This window comes from Podarcis liolepis (assembly GCF_965112155.1).
Source record: "Podarcis liolepis genome assembly, chromosome: Z".
Taxonomy (NCBI): Eukaryota; Metazoa; Chordata; class Lepidosauria; order Squamata; family Lacertidae; genus Podarcis; species Podarcis liolepis.
In genome coordinates, this window is record NC_139570.1 from 3,891,958 (window position 1) to 3,910,101 (window position 18,144).

Here is an 18,144-nt window from a genome sequence, read left to right on the forward strand (position 1 = left end):
TCAGGTCCAAAGGTGCCTTTATTCACAGTGATGGTGGGCTGCAGCTCCCTCTGGGCATCACCTTTGGTACTCAGCGATGCTTATCCTTCTTGCCTATCTCCCATCTGGTTTTGGCTGCTGTGGTCGTCTTGCGAGGCTGGCCCTCATCATCTAGGCCGCCAGACGAACTGGCCCCAGACTTCCCACTGGCTTTCCCCTGGGCATAGGAGACAAACACAGGTCAACAGAGTTTAGGGTGCAGCAGCAGTGGCCCTTGAAGGAGGCGGAGGTGGCAAGAACCCAACATCCATCCATCCACCCATAGTTCAACTTTATATCCAGGGAGCTCAAGGTGGTTTACGTGGTTCCCCCTTCCTCGTTTAATCTCCACAACAACAACCCAAGGTCACCCAGTCAGCTTCATGTGGTCAAGTGGGAATTTGAACCCTGGTCTCCCAGGTCCTAATCTGACACGCTAACCACTATGCCACCACTGGCTCTCAGGTGAAAGCAGGGGTGTGCCCATAACACCCCAGTGCTCCAGACAAGTATCTCTCTTTCCCCCACCATTCTCTCTGCTATTGCACATGGCTGAAGACTCCCCTTCCCTTGGCTGTTGGTTGCATCCATCTACTCTCCAACAGCCCTGCCCTCCTCCACTGATTTAAAAGTCAAGAAGGCAATTCTTCACTCAGTTAAAGAGAAATCAGGGGGGAAAGTTTTGGGTCCAAAGTTCAAAAGTTAAGAACCAATGTGGCATAATGGTTAGAGTGTCAGGCTAAAACCTGGGAAAGGAGGGTTCAAATCCCCAAACCACGCAGCTCACTGGGGGACCTTTGGCTAGCACCCATCTCTTAGCCTAACCTGTTAACAGACCTTGCAGCTTGGGTGAACTGAGTTGAAAAAAATCACACAGTTTCTGGAGTACAAAGGCTTTATTCATGCTGCAACTATTTACTGGATGTGTGTAGATGAGAGAGAGAAAATAACAGACATATTGTCTCAACAAGTTGGGAGAGAACAGCAAACAAAACACAGCTCATCATTTAGGGGTGGGGTTAACTTAGACAAAGCAAAGACTACACATAAGTTCTGGCCACATTGCTAAACAAACTGCGTCGTCTTGTGGTTTAAAGTAACACATCCATTAACTGCAAACGCAAGAGAAGGAAATGCATTTCTTGTCTCCAGCATGGCCTACCTCACAGGATTTTTGGGAAGATGAAATGGGGAGAATCATGTGCAACACCTTGAGCTCACTGGAGGAAAAGGTGGGATATAAATGTAACAAATAAATAAAAAATACCAGAGTGGTGTGAAGTGACAAACTATACTTGGCACCTTAATATCTATGCACATAGATAATATCTATGCTAACGACAAGTTTTAGTCAACCCCACCCTGCCCAGAATTTTTTTTTTATTAAAAACAACAACCACCCCTGGGAAGAAAGGCAATTCCCTGAGGCAGGAGGAGACTAGCTCCCTCATGGCAAGATCACAAAGGCTACAAGGTGCTAAAGATGGAAAGAGATAGGATGCTAAACCAGAGGTAAGAAAACTAAGGGCACCAGGCCTCTCTGTCAAGCCCGCAGAATTCTCCCCTAGCACTGCACCCCTGCCCAGCCACACCCTCTTTCTCCCCAGGCCATGCCTCTCACCAGCCCTGCTTCACACCCTCCCTGGGTGTTTTTACCTGGCTCAAACAAGCCCTTTTGCTTGCCTAGATGGAGTCTAGACAAGAGAGGGGTATGTGCATGGCAAGTCCTGGAGTTGCGTCAGACAAGCTATACAGGGCCAAAATGAGCTGGATCTGCCCCCCCCCCGGTAAAAATGAGTGCCTCACCACCATCTGATTTGCTACTGCCATGAACGATAGGAGTGATTCCATGGTTGGGGGCTTCTTGCCATCTGTGCTCTTGAGAATCTTGAGGCGGCTTTTCTCAAGGATGTCACACTGGTTGCGCAAGGAGTCTGAAGGGCAAGCAGAGATGCTCAGTGGGAAGAGGACCTTCTGCTGCAGCCTTGGAAAGCCCGGCTGGCTGCACCATCGACCCAAACACAGCTTTATGGCCTGTCACAGTGCATGCAGCAATTACAATTTCCAAAACATTTTTTTTTAAAAAAAATCAGACTTGTTCTCTGCTTCACAACCACCCTGATGAGGCTGGGCCACATCCACTCCACACATTTTTAGCAGTGCCCACCAAATAATCCTGGGAACTGTAGTTCACCACTCAGAACTATAATTCCCAGCACCCTTAACAAACTAGAGTTCCCAGGTTTCTTTGGGGGGAAGTTGTGTGCTTTCAAGGTACGATGTGGATGTGACCATCCCGATTGGTGCCATTTTACAGAAGTGGGGGCTGAGGCTGTGGGAGAGACAGTGACTGGCTGAGCTTAAAAGGCAACCCCTGCTCTGAGTGAGCAACTGGAGAGGCAGAACAGTGTGGAAAAGTAGTTCAGGGTCAGCTTAAGCCAACCTGGTGTTCACTGGAAAATCATAGCATTCTTCTCAGTTGGGAGGGACCCTGGAGGACATCAAGTCCAACCCCTACCCCAGCTCAGTGTTGGAAGATTACAACTACAGTATCCCTGACAGATGCTCAGAGGCCTCCAGGGAAGGAGAGCCACCACCTTCCAAGGCATGCTGTCCTGTTGTTGAACAGCTCTGATCGTTCTGAAGTTTCTCGTGCTGTCCAGCCTTGTTGGGTGCAAAGCAATGATGTTTGCAATAAGTTAGAGAGGTGGGCTAGGGGCTCGGACCCTCACTGATTCCTTCTGCTGATCGTTTTCTCTCTCTCAGCTTAACTTCCTTTCTGCTGCTGCTTCAGTTAGTATTAGTGTTGGACCTTCCTTTTAGCTGACCTCATGATTCCATGACAGCCACATGGGAGCTTGTACTCAGAATGGCTTTGTTTACTAGGAGTAATAAACCCTATGTTTCATTATTATTTCAACCAGCACTCTTACCCATCAAATTATTTCTGCACCCCACAGAGATAGATGATAGACAGACAGACAGACAGACAGACAGACAGACAGATGGTATAGATATAGTTATCTCCAGACCATTCCGAGCAACAGAGAACAAGCCTACTCCGTGACTGGATCAGGCCAGTGACCCATCTAGTCCAGCATCCTATTCTCTCTTCTTTTTTAAAAATGATATTTATTGGGAATTTAAAGTTACAGAAAAAAGAGAAGAAGGAAAAGCAAAGAAAAAAGAGATTAAACAATACAAATCAATAAAAAAATAAAAAGTACCAAACATACAATACACCAAAATCAAAAACAAGAACAAAAAAATAAATTTAAAAACAAATCCAATATTCCCATACCCTTATCTTCATTAACTTGTTTCCTCGACCTCCTCACACCTCCCTTTTTTGTATTCTAATTATTAATTATCTCAGCAAATCCTTTCCATCTTTCACTGTATTCTGTTCTTTAGTTGTCTTAATTTATTTTAGCCTTATCTTACCATAAAAAAATCCTAGAACTTAAAAGCTTATTTATACACAACTCCTTATAACATTTCTACTAAAGCCTAATAGTTTCATTCCAAGATTTTCCTAACAGTCGTTAATTTTGCAATATTTCTCTAAATGAATTTTTAAACTTTCTGCCAATCTTCATCCACTGTCTCTTCTTCCTGGTCTCGGGTTCTGTCAGTCCTTTCTATCTGTTCCATCTAGTCCATCAACCTGGTGATCTTATGTCCGAGGCTCTTAACTCTTTTCCATGTCCCTTCTGCAGATCTTCTTCATAATTGTACCTGCACTTTACTTTGTCTTCTGCTGGTCTTGTTCTTAATTTCCTTCCTTTGTCTCTGAGGAGTAGATCTCGGGGGAACAACCTAAGAGTGTCTTTATCCCTTCTCGGCCGGTCAGCCCGTTCTCCATGGTTAACACTAAAATCCAAAAAATATTCCAAAACATACTTCAATACCCCTCCAAAGTTCAGTGCCTCGACCACTCCAATCTCCTCCTGGCCCAAAGCCAAATCCTAAAGGTCAGAGCATCCCTGCATAGGAGGATCTGACCAACTTGCCATCTCCGGTCCCGACAGGACTCCGTCTCTCCAAGTCTGCCTCACTCCAGATTCAGTCCTCAGAAACGACAGCTTATGCTCCTGCAGGGCCACATCTCTCTCAACTTGTATTACTTGAGGTTCAACAACAACCTCCTCCTTTGTCTTCTCCACAACTTGCCCTGTCAGGGCAAATTCCTGGGTCGGTTGTTGAGCAGGTTCTATATCAGTGGTCACTGTTTGACCGAAATTATCAATTGCAGTAGTCATCAAATCCATCTTCGCATGAAGCTGCTCCAACAAAGCACTTGTCCTGCACAAAGCAGACACTAAGGTTTCCTGTGTCAACATTCTTATCCAAGGTCAGAGCCTGTTTCTCACGCTCTCTAATCTCTACAGCTGTAGAGTTCCCCAGGTCCACTCCAACAACAGTTCAAAAGCTCCCTCTAGAGGAAACAATTTCTATTTGTATCCATCCTTTTACAAGCAGATCCAGCAACAAAATTACTTTCGTTTTTCGAATCTTTGTTCCTTTTTAGTGCAAAAGGAAACATTGGAGTCAATTTGTTTCTCTTATTTAACTATCTGTCAACATGTGTTATTATTCAGAGTCAATGAACTTTCCCCAAACGTCTATCTTTGACAGCCCGTTCCCAGATTCAAGACGATAGAAATTTATCTTTCTTTACTCCCTCTCCTGCAGGCTTAAACAATTTAAGATTCCCCCCCCCTCTTCTCCTGCTTCCAAGGGGGGTTTGTAGTTTTAACCTATGGAAATTTAGTCCTTTACAAATGACTTTCCAGACTTTAGCTTACGGTGTCTTTGCTTCAAGCTGTTTACAAAAGCGGAAGGCGGACTTCCTGTTTAGACCTTCCTGCTCCGGTGCCAAATTACGAAGTTTAGTAATCCAATTTTCTGTTCTACTCACGGGTACTTGTTTAGAGTCCAATTGTCCACAGGAAAAAAGTCAGCGCTCTCCGACAACAGCAATGCGGCTTCACTCCGTGAAAAGAGCAATCGATTCAAAGCACCGCGCCGCTCACCCCACGTCGCTCCGGATCCCCGTAGCTGGGTTTCCCTGTGAGTAGGGGAGGCGCTAAAGGTGCCAGCCGAATCCCAGGTCCACAGGCTTCTCCCGCCTGTGGTTTTTAATGGGTCTCCGCCTCGCCGTGGCAGTCCAGACCCTCATTTTCACGGAGCGGGTTCCTCCAGATCAGAGGAAGCCCGCCATTGCTGGAGGCGCTAACCCGGAAGTCTCCCAGCATCCTATTCTCACAGTGGCCAACCAGATACTTGTGGGAAACCATGGAGCAGGATCTGAGCAGAGAGCAACTCTCCCCTCCTGTGGTTTTCAGCAACTGCTGTTCAGAAGCATTGCTGCCTCCAGCTGTGGAGGCAGAGCACAGCCATTAAGGAGAGTAGCCTTTCAAAGCCCTTTCCACCATTAATTTGTCTAATCCTCTTTCAAAACCCTCCAAATTGCTGGACACCACTACCTCCTGGGGAAGTGAGTTCCACTATGCGCTGAGTGAATAAGTACTTTATGTTATATCAGGGAAGGTCCTAGAACAGATAATTCAACAGTCAGTCTGTGAGCACTTAGAAAAGAATGCTGTGCTTACTAACTTCTCAAAAGCAAGTTAAGCCAGACAAATTTCATTTATTTATTTCTTTTTGATGCAGTTACAAACTTTGTGGATCAGGGGAATGCTGAAGATGTAGTGTATATTGATTTCAGGAAGGCTTTTGACAAAGTCCCCCATGATATTTTTGCAGAGAAGCTGATAAAATGTGGGCTAGAAGTGGTAGATTTGTAGCTGCTAGGTGGTTCTGTAACTGGTTGACTGACTGAACCCAAAGAGTACTCAGCAATGGTTCCTTGTCATCCTGGAAAAAAGTGACAATTGGGGTGCCACACGGTACTGTCCTGAGCCTGTTGTTGCTCAACATCTTTATAAATGACTTGGACAAAGGAATTGAGGAGATGCTCAACAAATCTGCAGATGACACCAAACTGGGAGGGGTAACTAATGCTGCAGAAAAAAAGGATTCAACGTGGCCTTAACAGACTGGAGAACTGGGTCCAAACTAAAAAAATGAATTTCAGTAGAAACAAATCTAAGGTTCTGCACTTGGGCAGGAATAGGCAGCTGCACAAAGATAAGATGGGGAAACCTAACTTATCAGTAGAACTTGTGAAAAGGATCTAGGGGACTTAGTGGACCACAAGCTTAACATGACCCCCCCCCAAAAAAAGCTGATGGTATTCTAGTCTGCCTATATTCAACAGAAGTATAGTGTTCCGATCAAGGGAAGTAATAGTCTCGGTCTATTCTGCCATGGTCAGCCCACACCTGGAGTCCTGTGTCCAGTTTTGTGCACCACAATTTAAGAAGGACATTGAGAAGCTGGAATGTGTGCAGAGGAGGATGACTAAGATTATGAAGGGTCTGGAAACCAATCCTTATGCAAGATGGTTGAGGAAGCTGGGTATTAGCCTGGAAACGAGGAAACTGAGAGGAGATATGATAGCTATCCTCAGATATCTCAAGGGCTATTTCCTGGAAGTTGGAACAAGGTTGTTTTCTTCTGCTTCGGAGGGCAGGCGTCAAACTGTGATAAAGGAGATTCTGACTAAACATTAGGAAGAACTTTCTTTCAGTAAGAGGAAGAACTCTTTCAGTAAGAGCTGTTTGGCAGTGGGATGGTCTCCCTTGGGAGGTGGTGGACTCTCCTTCCTTGGAGGTTTTCAGCAGAGATTGGAGGGCCACCTGTCATGGATGCTTGAGCTGAGATTCCTGCATTGCAGGGGGTTGAACTAGATGGTGCTTGGAGTCCCTTCCAATTCTATGATTCCATCATCTGCCCTAAATCTCCCAGCAATCAGCTTCACTTAGTGTCCATGAGCTCTAGTGTTTTGAGAGAGGGAGGAAAAAACTTTCCCCTATCTTCTCTCTCCATGCCTTGCATAGATTTATAAACTTCCATCCTTTCACATACATGATGGCAGCTATCATGTCTCCCCTTAGCCTAACATGCCCACACCCTCAAAGGACTCTGATTCCAGAGCCCTCACAGATTCCAGATCCCTCTTGGTCTCCCTTCTCTGAATGCACACTGTCAACATCCTCCTTGTCTCCCTGATACAGCCCACAGCTGCCATGCACTGCTTCTGCCCAGTTCCCTCTCTTTACAGAGCTGGGAAGCTCTGAATCTGCCCTAAACTCCAGCACATGCCACATCTGGCCACAGTGTGCTGGGGATCTTTGATCCAGAGTCTTTCTACATTTGCTGCCCCTCTGGTAGCTGGTGAAGAACCCTGGTGGTCCCTGCTATATCTTTCTCAGTGTTAGGAGTAGCAACTCTCCAGAGGCAGAATCTGGGATTCTGTGCTGGGACTGTTAACGGCCGGCCTGGCTCTGAACGGAAAGAGAGTATGGGAAAGTAGAAATGATGAGTAGCCTTAGGATGCTTGCTTATCTCTTGGGCTAGCCTGTCCAAGGCAAACATGAGAGTCCGCTAATTCTCATAACACCGTCCAGCTGCGGAGGCTCCCCACCCCTGCCCCCTTTTTGGAGTTCGTTATAAAATAAGAGATACCTCTAAAGAGCCTTGGATCGGCCGCATTGAAGATAAAAGTTGGCCTGACCTGCTAGAGATATAAAACCACCAGTCAAAAAAGGAACAAGGCTCTGCCTATTTCCTGACTGCAAGTTGGCTTATTGTCTAATCTAGGAGTCTTGGATCTCTGTTGGGGCTTGAAGGAAGGCTAGAGCAAAGCAGAGTGTTGTGAGTTTGCGGAGCAGGGTGGGAGAGGGGCGGTTAGGCTGTATGCCCAAGTCAGTTCTATTCTTGGAACCAGCAAGGACTCGATTATTGGAATAGCCAGGCTGCTTCTTGGTAATGGCCTAAGTATAGGTCTTTAAGGTAACAAAGGAAGTGGCTCTGTGCCAGAGGGCAAATGGGTGGGGGGCCATCCCTCAACTAGGTGTTAAGTTAGAAAGACAAAAGCCAGAGTGGAGAGTTGTGTGAGAGAGAGCGCTGGAAGTTAGAAGCAGGCGTAAGCCAGAGAGGGAGAGCCATGCTTGATTTCTCCTGGAATCCAAGGCTGTGATTGGGACAACGAAGACTTTCTTGGTTGTTAATGCTGTGAGCCCCTCCAGCGTAGGCTCAGGTTGTGTATATGTGTGAATAAGCCATATGTCATAAAGACACCACGGTCTCCGCTGAACCTCATTCCTAGGAAACTGAGCCATGGATATATATATGCCTGGAACCCATGCTTTATAGAGTTTCCTAAAAACAAGGATAGCAATAGGTTCTGTTTCAGTTGTTGACTTTAAAAATTGGGGAGGTAGTGGGAGGAGATTTTGAAGAAGGTTTTGGTGGACCTGAGCCACATTTACACCATACATTTAAAGCACTTTAAGGACTCACGGCTTCCCCCAAAGGATTATGGGAGCTGTGGTTTGTTAAGGGTGCTGGGAGTTTTCCAGAGACCCCCTATTCCCCTCAAAGCTACAATTCCACTATGTGTGGTTGGACCATCAATCCCTCTTCACGAGGGACTTGGGAACTGTAGCTTTGCAAGGGGAATAGGGGACTGCTTAAAACCAATCTGCACCCTTAACAAACTACAGCTCCCAGGGTATTTTAGGGGAAGCCATGGTTGTTTAAAGTGGTATTGCCATGCTTCAAATGTGGGGGAGGTGGTGGGAGGAGATTTTGAAGAAAGGCTGGGACTGGGAGAAGCAAGACCTTATTGGGGTGTTAATGCTGTGAGCCCCTCCAGGTTGCATAGAATTGTGAATAAGTCATATGCCATAAAGACACCCCAGTCTCTGCTGTCCCTTACTGCCAGCAAACCGAACCCTGGGACCTCTGGAGTCTCTCACCACTCGGAGACTGGTGCTCAACAAGAGGGAAAGATCAGAGACAGGTAATTTAGGTTTGTTTTATTTTATTTTTTCCTGCCTGCACTCTCCTGGTGAAGCATTCCTCAAATGGAAACTACCCTTTTCTTATGCAACTTGCTTGTATTATTGGATAAAAAGGTCTGTTGTGCCCATATATTGAAATCTATTCTAAGGCTGGTATGGTTGGTGGGGGACCTGCTTTGTTCTTAATCCAGTGGTTGACAATTCTGCCTCTCAGGTTTCTGAGGGTATTGGGGCAATTGTTGGCTGGCTCACCCAGAAATTTCTAGTAAAGATAACAGTCTTCTGCTCAGACCTAAAGTAAGGGGGTAGAATTGGCCTCTGTTCTGACACCCAGTGCCTCAGTTCTATTTTAATAATAATAATAAAAGATGCTAGGTGTCGAAGTCTGTCTAGAATATACCACCACTTGGAGATCTAAAAGCTCTGCCTTCTACTCGGGTCTGTGATTTGCAGGGACAAAAGAACAGCTACACATAACCTGCCTATAGTGGTACCTCGGTTTAAGAACAGCTCTGCTTACGAATGATTTGGTTTACAAACTCCGCAAAACTGGAAGTAGTGTCCCAGGTTGCGAACTTTACCTCAGTCTAAGAATGGGATCTGAACGGTGGAAGGGCACCGGCGGCGGAAGGCCTCATTAGGGAAAGCACGCCTCGGTTTTCAGAACGGACTTCTGGAACAGATTAAGTTCGTAAACTGAGGTAGCACTATATTGACATCAGGCAGCTGCCCTCACTGTATCCTTTTCAGCACCTGCTGAAAAAGAATTTATTTCAGCAAGCCTACCCAGACATGTACAACGTTGACATGTGTTATAACCTGGTTTTTTAGCTTACTAAATATTTAAATACTTCTTGTTTTTGACTTTTTCTTTTCCAGATAGTTTCATTGTTTTACTTTCCTTTCTTGCAAACTTCTTTGAGGTTTCCTTTGTTTTTGGGTTTGGCAGTCAAGGAGCGCTTTATATAAATTTCATGAAACAAAACAAATAAACGTTAGAGGAGCCTGGTTGCTGGGTCAGACCAAAGGCCTATCTAGTCCAACGTTTTGTTATCACAGAGGCCTTGATGGGAAAGCCTGAAAGCAGGAGGCAAGTTCAACAGCAAGTTCCTCCTATTTGTCAGGTGCGCTGACTCAGGAAAGCACTGGGTGAGCTGATGTTACGCGACACCACAACGTCATGCATGACACCCGGATGTCAGACATGATGCCCAGAGGTGATGCCACCCGGGCATCGCTCAGCTTCCATGGCTGACATTTCCTGTACCTCCTGCCACCACCATGGCCAGGGGGTGCTTCCCCTCCACAGCAGCAGCAGCAGGAGGAGGAGCTGCAGTGTTGCTGACTTGCATGACAGCATCGCCTCTGGGTGTCATGTACGGCATTATGATATCATGCACGATGTTTGAACGAATACTGAGGGGGCTCAGCCCCCTGCTAACAAATACGGGGGGGGGGGTCAAAGGGGTTCAGCCCCTAGGAGTCAGCGCCCCTGCTACTTGTGGTCCTTGGAAACTGGAATCCAGTGGAACACTGCCTCCAGCACTGTAGAAAATGCATGGCTGGAAGCTGCTGATAGCTTTAACCTCCACAGACTTGTTTGAAACCCTTTTAAAGTCATCCATGTTGGCAGCCAGCTGTATATCCTACAGTACAGAGTCCCATAGTTCAGTTCTGCTCTGTTTCCTTTTGTATGTCCTGAATCTCCCGCCATTTGGCTTCATTGCATAACCCCGCTGAGTTTTAATATGAGAGAGCAAGGCTTCCCCCCATCTGACGTGAGTTCCAGCACATCCCAGGTGGGCGCCATTGCCATTCTAAGAGAGCAAGGAAGGAGGCGTTCAAGGTGATTTCCAGCACCTCTCTTTTCACTGTGAGAGAGGATGAGAAAAACTTCTTTCTAGCCCCTTTCTCCTATATGGTGTTGCTCACAGGGGAAGGAAATGTAAAAGGGGCTACTTTTACTTGCCCTGACTTTGTAGGTTTCAGAGTTGCACTTTGATACACTGAGAATAGAAGTTTTAAGTCCTGCAAGTTCCTACCCAATAATTCTACTGGAGGGTGCTTGTACATAGGGTGAAAGGCCCGGTAGCTGTTTTCTTGTTTCGACCCTGCAAAGAGAGAACCCTGTGTTACTCGCTTTGACGCTTTGCAATGCATTTGCAACATGGAACTTGGGCTGAGTGCTCTGCATTCCTAGATACAAGTCGAGAGAATGCTCACGGCTGATTTCTACCAGCCTGCAGCTAATTGCCATTTGCCTTTTATTTATTTTATATTTATTTATTGCATTTATACCCTGCCTTCTTCTCCCAGGAGCTCAAGGGGGCATGCAAAGAATCATAGAACTGTAAAGTTGGAAGGGACCCCCCAAGGGCCATCTAGTCCAACATCCTTCAATGCAGGAATCACAACTAAAGTTCCCAGAAACAACTTCCCCAGGCAGGCACCATGAAGGTTCTGTCCCTAAGGGAGAACTGCCTGAACACACAAGGAAGGAGTTCAAAGGAGGATGGTCAAAATCAGCTCTTGAGTCAGCATTGCACCCTTCTGCAGGGCAATAAGAAGGAAAGAGCCATGGACCCTTTATGCCAGAGGGACGCAGGAATCCATAGCCACAAATACCCGAGAGGGGAGTTCATGTGTTCTGTGAAGAGGACTGTACCTGCAGGCCAGTGGAAGAGACACAGCTGGCATTAGTAAGGAAGGGCTACATGGTTAGAGCCGCAGCTGTTTACTGCGAAAGCTCTCGGCTGCACAAACGCCCTGACCTCCCCCACACAATAGACCAACTAGCCTTGAGTGGGTGGGAGGCAGGCAGGCACAGTCCTCCTTCCCTCTTATGAGCATTCTTTAATGTTTTCAATTAGATTAGGAGAAGACGATAAACAGGAGGAGCAGGTGCGCAATGAAAGGAAAGAGAGGGAGATTCCACCCCAACCCAAGCCATATTTTGGTGCCAAGAGCAGCTGCATTCCTTAACCTGCCCCCTGGACAACCTGAAGATTGTGCCAATTAAGCACACACATTTGTTTTGCACCATGAGTTCTCAGCAGGCTCACCCTCAAGACTAGCATGATACTGAAGAATAAAAGTCTACCTACTAGCATCCAGAACTCTATTTCAGCCACCCTTCTAGCTTCTGAGATTTCGTCACCATCCAAATATTTCTGAGTGTATCTTTTGCTTTTACAGGGGCTAGGAATTTGTTCCTTAATGGAAGCCAAGATTCGCAGAAAGCCAAATCCTGCACTCAGGACCCTGTCCTGTGCTCTTTTTTTGCTCTGCACATCCAGAATTGTGGCAGATGCAGCCCTGGCTCCGAGGGAGATTTCTCTGTGGTCTCCGAAAGATTAGAAAAGCCAGTTCCACAAAGTGTTGCCATGAAGCATCGGCAGTTATAAAGAAAGGGGAAGCCACTGCCTTACATTCCTTGATAATCCCATTCCAGGTGCAGCCCAGGTTGATGCAGATGGCTTGGAGGCTCTCCATCTTCCATCAGGCTGCATTAATTGGGAAAGTTCTCCCCCTCCTCATTTAATTCTCTCAATAACCCTGTTAGGCAGAGGTTGAGAGGCAGAGACTGTGGCCAAGTGGGAGTTTGAACCTCCAGCCCCTACTGGCTCTCTTTCCCAAGAGGTAAGCTCGCAGAAACCTGGGTACAAGCCAGCCTTCCCCAATCTGTCTGGCAAGCCTAGATGCTTTGGACTGCCTTTTCCCTTAAGAATTGTAGTCCACAAGTTTCTGGAAGGCACCAGGTACAACAGGTATGGAGTACCCAGCAAGAGCCCATGGGGTGGGGGTGGGGAGATCCCATAGTTCTGTATAAGAGCACCTGCCAAGCATGCAGGACAAAGGAAGCTGCATCATACCAGATTGGTCCATCTAGCTCAGGATTGTCTACTCTGACTGGCAGCAGCTCTCCAGGGTTTCGGACAGGTAGTCTCTCTCAGCCCTGAAGTTGCTAGTGGGGTTTGAACCTGGGACCTAATGCATGCAAAGAATGACAGAGTCCCCTGGGGTCCCAAGTTCAGTTCCTGGTATTGCTGGTTAAATGGCAGGTAAAGGGTCATGGGGAAAGCTTTGCTGTTGACCCCAGAATGCCACTGCTGGTCAGAGCAGATAATACTAACAGTATAGCTCAATATAATATATTGCACAAGTCAAGAAGCAGCTTTCTGATCAGAGGTGCGTAAGTGGCGCCTTGAACGAAACACAAGAAATGGCTGTTGCTCTTTTGCATATGCCAGCTAAGGCACTCACACACATACCTTAAAATTCCCCATTGTGTGCTACACAAAACAACCCATAAAATCAAAAATATACTGTGGCAAATGACCCAATTAATAATAATAATAATAATAATAATAATAATAATAATAATAAACACAGCCAGCGAGAAAATGAAGCTGAATTGTCAGCAGATCAGCAGGCACAGTCAAGGTGCTAATAAAAGCTCTCTAACCTGGGGTCCTCCGAGATGTTTGGGATTACAGCCCATGCTGACTGAGACTGATGGGATTTGCAGTCTGAAATATCTGAAGATATCTGAAGAAACTGCCTTTAGGACTTCCGGGTTAGCGCCATTGGCAATGGCGGAGTGCCTCTGACCGAGAGGAACCCGCTCAGTGAAAATCGGGTCTTGCCACCGCGGCGAAGGCGGAGACCCTTTAAAAATCCCAGGCGGAGGAAGCCTGGGAATGTGGGATTCGGCTGACACCAGGAGCGCCTCCCCTACTCGCAGGGAAACCCTTTTTCGGAAATCCGAAGCGACGTGGGGTGAGTGGCGCGGTGTTTTGAATCAACAGCTACTTTTACGGAGTGAAGCCGCACAGCCGTTGCCGGAGAGCGCTGACTTTTTCCTGTGGACAATTGGACTCTAAACAAGTACCCGTGAGTAGAACGGAAAATTGGATTAAGTAACATTTTAATTTGGCACTGAAGCGGGAAGGTTCTAAACAGGAAGTCCGCCTCCCGTTTTTATAAATAGATTGAAGCAAAAACTTTACAAGCTAAAGTCTGGAAAGTCGTATATAAAGGTCTAAATCTCCTTCAGTTATTACCACCAAAACTCCTCTTGGAAGCAGGAGAAAAGGGGGGGATTTTTGATTGTTCAAGCCTGCAGGAGAGAGAGTAAAGAAAGATAAATTCCCACCATCTCAAACCTGGGAACGGGGTGTCAGAGACAGAAATTTATGGAGAAGTTCATTGACTGTGAATGGAATGTCTTTTGACAGATAGTTAAAAAAGAGAAACAAATTGATTCCAATGTTGCCTTTTGCATTCAAAAGAAACAAAATATTTGAAAAATGAAAGTAATTTTCTTTTGTTGCTTCTGCTTTCAAAAGATGGATACAAATAGAAATTGTCTCCTCTAGAGGGAGCTTGTTAAATTGTTGCTGGAGTTGATCTGGGGATTTCACAGCTGTGGAGATTAGGATCGTGAGACCAGACTCTGACCTTGAATAAAAATGTGTTTAGAAGTTTTGGTGCTTGCTTTTTGCAAGACAAGCGCTTTGCTGGAGCAGATGCATGAGAAGATGGATTTGATGACTGTTGCAGTCAAAAACTTTGGACAAACGGCGAATACCCATATAGAAACTATTCAGGAACCAACCCAGGAACCTGTTTTGACAGGGCAAGTGCAAGTGCAGAAGATAATGGAGGAGGTTGCTGTTGAACCTCAAGTAACACAAATGGAGAGACTCGAGGCCTTGCAGGAGCATAAGCCGCTGTTCTTGAAGTTTGAATCTGGAGTGGATCGGGGGGGGGGGTCTGGAGTTGTGAGGGCTCTTAATTTTGGAGGGACTTTGAATACTTTTACTCTTTGAATACTCTTAAATACTTTCTGGATTACAGTGTTGACTGTGGGGAATGGGACTGTGGGGAATGGGCTGATCTGCTGAGGGGAGATGGAGATATTTTTGGATTGGAGTCCCCCCGAGGCCTACCCCCCCAATGAGAAAGGAAAGAAATTAAGAAAAAGATCAACAAAAGACAAAGTAAAGTGCAGGTATAAACAAGAAGAAGATCTGCAGAAGGGACATGGAAAAGACTTAAGAGCCTTGGACATAAGATCACCAGGTTGATGGACTAGATGGAATGGACAAGAAGGACTGACAAAACCCGAGACCAGGAAGAAGAGACGTTGGATGAAGATTGGAAGAAAGTTTTTTTAAAATTTATTTTGAGAATTAGTGTAAAATTAACGAGTATTAGGAAAAATGTTGGAATGAAACTATTTGGCTTTAATAGAAATGATATAAGGAGTCATGTACAAATAAGTATTAAGTTTTAAAGTTTTTTATGGTAAAATAAGGTCAAAATAAATTAAGGTAAATTGAATGACAGAATATAGTGAAAGATGGAAAGGATTTGCTGAGTTAATTAATAGGTTAGACCGTTAAGATAAATTATATAACAAAAATTGAGAAAGATGGAAAGAATTTGCTGAAACAATTAATTAAATTAGAATACAAAAAGGGAGGTGTGAGGAGGTCGATGAAACAAGTAAATGAAAGATAAAGATATGGAACATTGGATGTGTGTTTTAATGTTATTGTGTTTTTTTGCTGTATTGTTGTATTTTTTATGCTTTTTCTTTTATGTATTGTATTGTATGTCTTGTCAATTTTTTTGTTGTTTTCTTTTCTTCTTTTTTCTGTAATTCTTAAATTTCTAATAAATATCATTTTTTAAAAAAGAAACTGCCTTTATACTCAGAAGAAAACATAGCAAGATCCAAAGAGGAAATGTCAGGTTTCATTTTTAAGTTTCTAGACCTTATGACTGCATGGGGCAAGAAAAAGCAAAAGCAATTTAAGAGGCAACTCTCTGGGTTTGCTTTGAAACAGCTCTGCCAGCTGTCTGACCCCACACCTTTGAGAAAGGGAATATTTGGAGCCAAGGAAGCAATAACTTTCAGGAAGCTGTGGCTACCACCTGTAGAACTAGCTGTGCAGGTGGGGGAAGGGGGCTTCCTAGTCCTTGGACGTACCTGGGGCGCCCCGCTCCACCTTACATATGTAGTAGGTCACACGGGGAGTGAGGAACTTGCTGGCATTGTCTTCTGGAATCTTGACTAGGAATAGCAGCTTCAGGGTCCCATTCTCTTCACACAAGTCGATGGGATCTGAAAAGGGAACAGAGAGATATGGGGGGCAGTGGAGTGGGTGGGTTCGCCTCCTTTCCTCTGTCAAAGAGCGAGCTGGCAGTAAATCACAGCATTCAAAGTTGGTGTTAATTCTTTATTAGCAAAAACATGGCCATCACAGACTTGGCTGTCAGGCCTAAGGAGCACAGCAGCTCATCCCTGGTAGGTCTTACCCCATAAAAATCAGTTGCTGAGGCTGAAAGTACCTACCTCCCCACAGCCATCCTCACCAGGGCTTTCCCCAAACAATTAGAGACTACACCTGTGTGGAGCCTGCTGCTGTTCTGCCCATTTCAGCCCTCTTCTGGGTCTAGGAGACAGGAGGAGATGGGGGCTTGTTGCAGCAGGAAGGGGGACATCTGTGACTCTTCAAAAGCCTGATTTATCTCTGCCTCATGGCCTCTTCAGCCTCTGCTTCTGATCTTCTCAGAAGCAGACTCTCCCTGCTCACTAAACCCTCTTTCCTCTTCAACTTCTGACAATTCCTCTTCCCAGTCTCGCCCCTCTTCTCCCTGTGACTACTCATTGTCATCACACCACCACTTCCCAGGCTCTGAGCCCTGTTCCCTTGGGGGTTCCCCAACTGTTTCCTCCCACCATTCTTCTGTCTCCAACAAGTCCATGACACTCTCCTCCTTTGGTCAATGGTTGTGGGTCAGCCCCCACAGAACACAACTACGCCAGGAGTTGCCTGTTCTCAGTCTTGCATTTTACGCTCTTGAAAAAAGTAATTGTGGTTATTTAATTGCCAGCTTTCCCCTAGGGCCTGATCTACAAACATTTAAAGACAATAACAATGAAAGCAGCATACTTCAAATAGTCAAAGATCTGCATTGGCTCCCAGTACGTTTCCGAGCACAATTCAAAGTGTTGGTGCTGACCTTGAAAGCCCTAAACAGCCTCGGTCCTGTATACCTGAAGGAGCGTCTCCACCCCCATCGTTCAGCCCGGACACTGAGATCCAGGGCCGAGGGCCTTCTGGCGGTTCCCTCACTGCGAGATGTGAGGTTACAGGGAACCAGGCAGAGGGCCTTCTCGGTGGTGGCGCCTGCCCTGTGGAACGCCTTCCCAGCAGATGTCAAAGCAATAAACAACTATTTTACTTTTAAAAGACAACTGAAGGCAGCCCTCTTTAGGGAAGTTTTTAATGTCTGATGCTGTACTGTTTTTAATATTCAGTAAGAAGCCGCCCAGAGTGTCTGGGGAAACCCAGCCAGATGGGCGGGGTATAAATAATAAATTATTATTATTATTATTATTATTATTATTATTATTATTATTATTATTATTATTTAAAGGCATCCAGTTGCATAGCGAACAACCTTCCAAAATACATAGTGGATTTCATATCTAAAAACAATTAAAACAATTTATATATCCAAAATAATCCCAGGTGCAATGCAGATGAAAAATAGGATTAAAAAATCCTATTTTGAAACAGGAAAGAGGAGCCACAGGAGCTGAAAAGAAAATGGGAGTTCTAAAGTACATTTATTAAGGATGGGTTAAGGACCTTCATGGCTGGCCAGTTTTTAGTCCTTAGTCAACAGAGCCCAAGGGTCTTCCTTTGAGTTTGTACTTCTGGTACACAGAAGTCACAAGCAGTGTGGACACAGGATATTTTCCACCTGGAGATAAGATGGCATGTCATCCCCCCCCCCCCAACCCAGCACTACCTGTTGCAGGATCCGTAGTACAGTCAACCAAAGGGAAGCAGTCTTTGTTGCCTCCTGACCATCAACTGGGCAGGGTTTGCCGCTCCACTTTCTTTGTGCTTTGGGAACTCATCTCACCTGTCCTGTGCAGTCCCACCTTGTCGCGCAGGTAATGCATTAGGAGTAAGACTGAGCAGTTAATGTTCGCCAGGAGTTGTCGTTGGTCTGCAAGAAGAGGAGCCAAGGATGGTTTCTATGGGCAGCAGCTGAGCCCACGCACCATAGCAGGCAGGGGCTTTTTATATATATAGCAAGAGCCTGGGAGTGGGGTGTGGACTGAGTTCCCTTACCTTTTAAAAATTATATATATATATATATATATATG

General features: G+C 45.6%; 1 protein-coding gene and 1 long non-coding RNA gene across 3 annotated transcripts in view; one reads left to right on the forward strand and one right to left on the reverse strand.

The window, feature by feature from the left end:
* Positions 1 to 18,144, reverse strand: part of LOC310698859 (uncharacterized protein CXorf65 homolog) — an 18,661-nt gene continuing 517 nt past the window's right edge. Inside the window, exons 2-6 of one of the 2 annotated variants that reach the window (XM_083486630.1) lie at positions 17,898 to 17,984; positions 15,949 to 16,083; positions 10,994 to 11,062; positions 1,825 to 1,952; positions 1 to 196 (exon numbers count right to left, since the gene is read on the reverse strand). In XM_083486630.1, the coding sequence (XP_083342756.1) occupies positions 71 to 196; positions 1,825 to 1,952; positions 10,994 to 11,062; positions 15,949 to 16,083; positions 17,898 to 17,984 (545 nt within the window). In that variant the 3' untranslated portion in view covers positions 1 to 70. The remainder of the gene's footprint in view (positions 197 to 1,824; positions 1,953 to 10,993; positions 11,063 to 15,948; positions 16,084 to 17,897; positions 17,985 to 18,144) is intronic. The other variant, XM_083486631.1, reaches the window with a different exon arrangement.
* LOC310698905 overlaps positions 7,708 to 18,144 on the forward strand; it is a 19,886-nt gene continuing 9,449 nt past the window's right edge. The window contains exons 1-2 of the long non-coding RNA XR_014521807.1: positions 7,708 to 8,365; positions 8,721 to 8,950. This is a non-coding gene — a long non-coding RNA (uncharacterized lncRNA). The remainder of the gene's footprint in view (positions 8,366 to 8,720; positions 8,951 to 18,144) is intronic.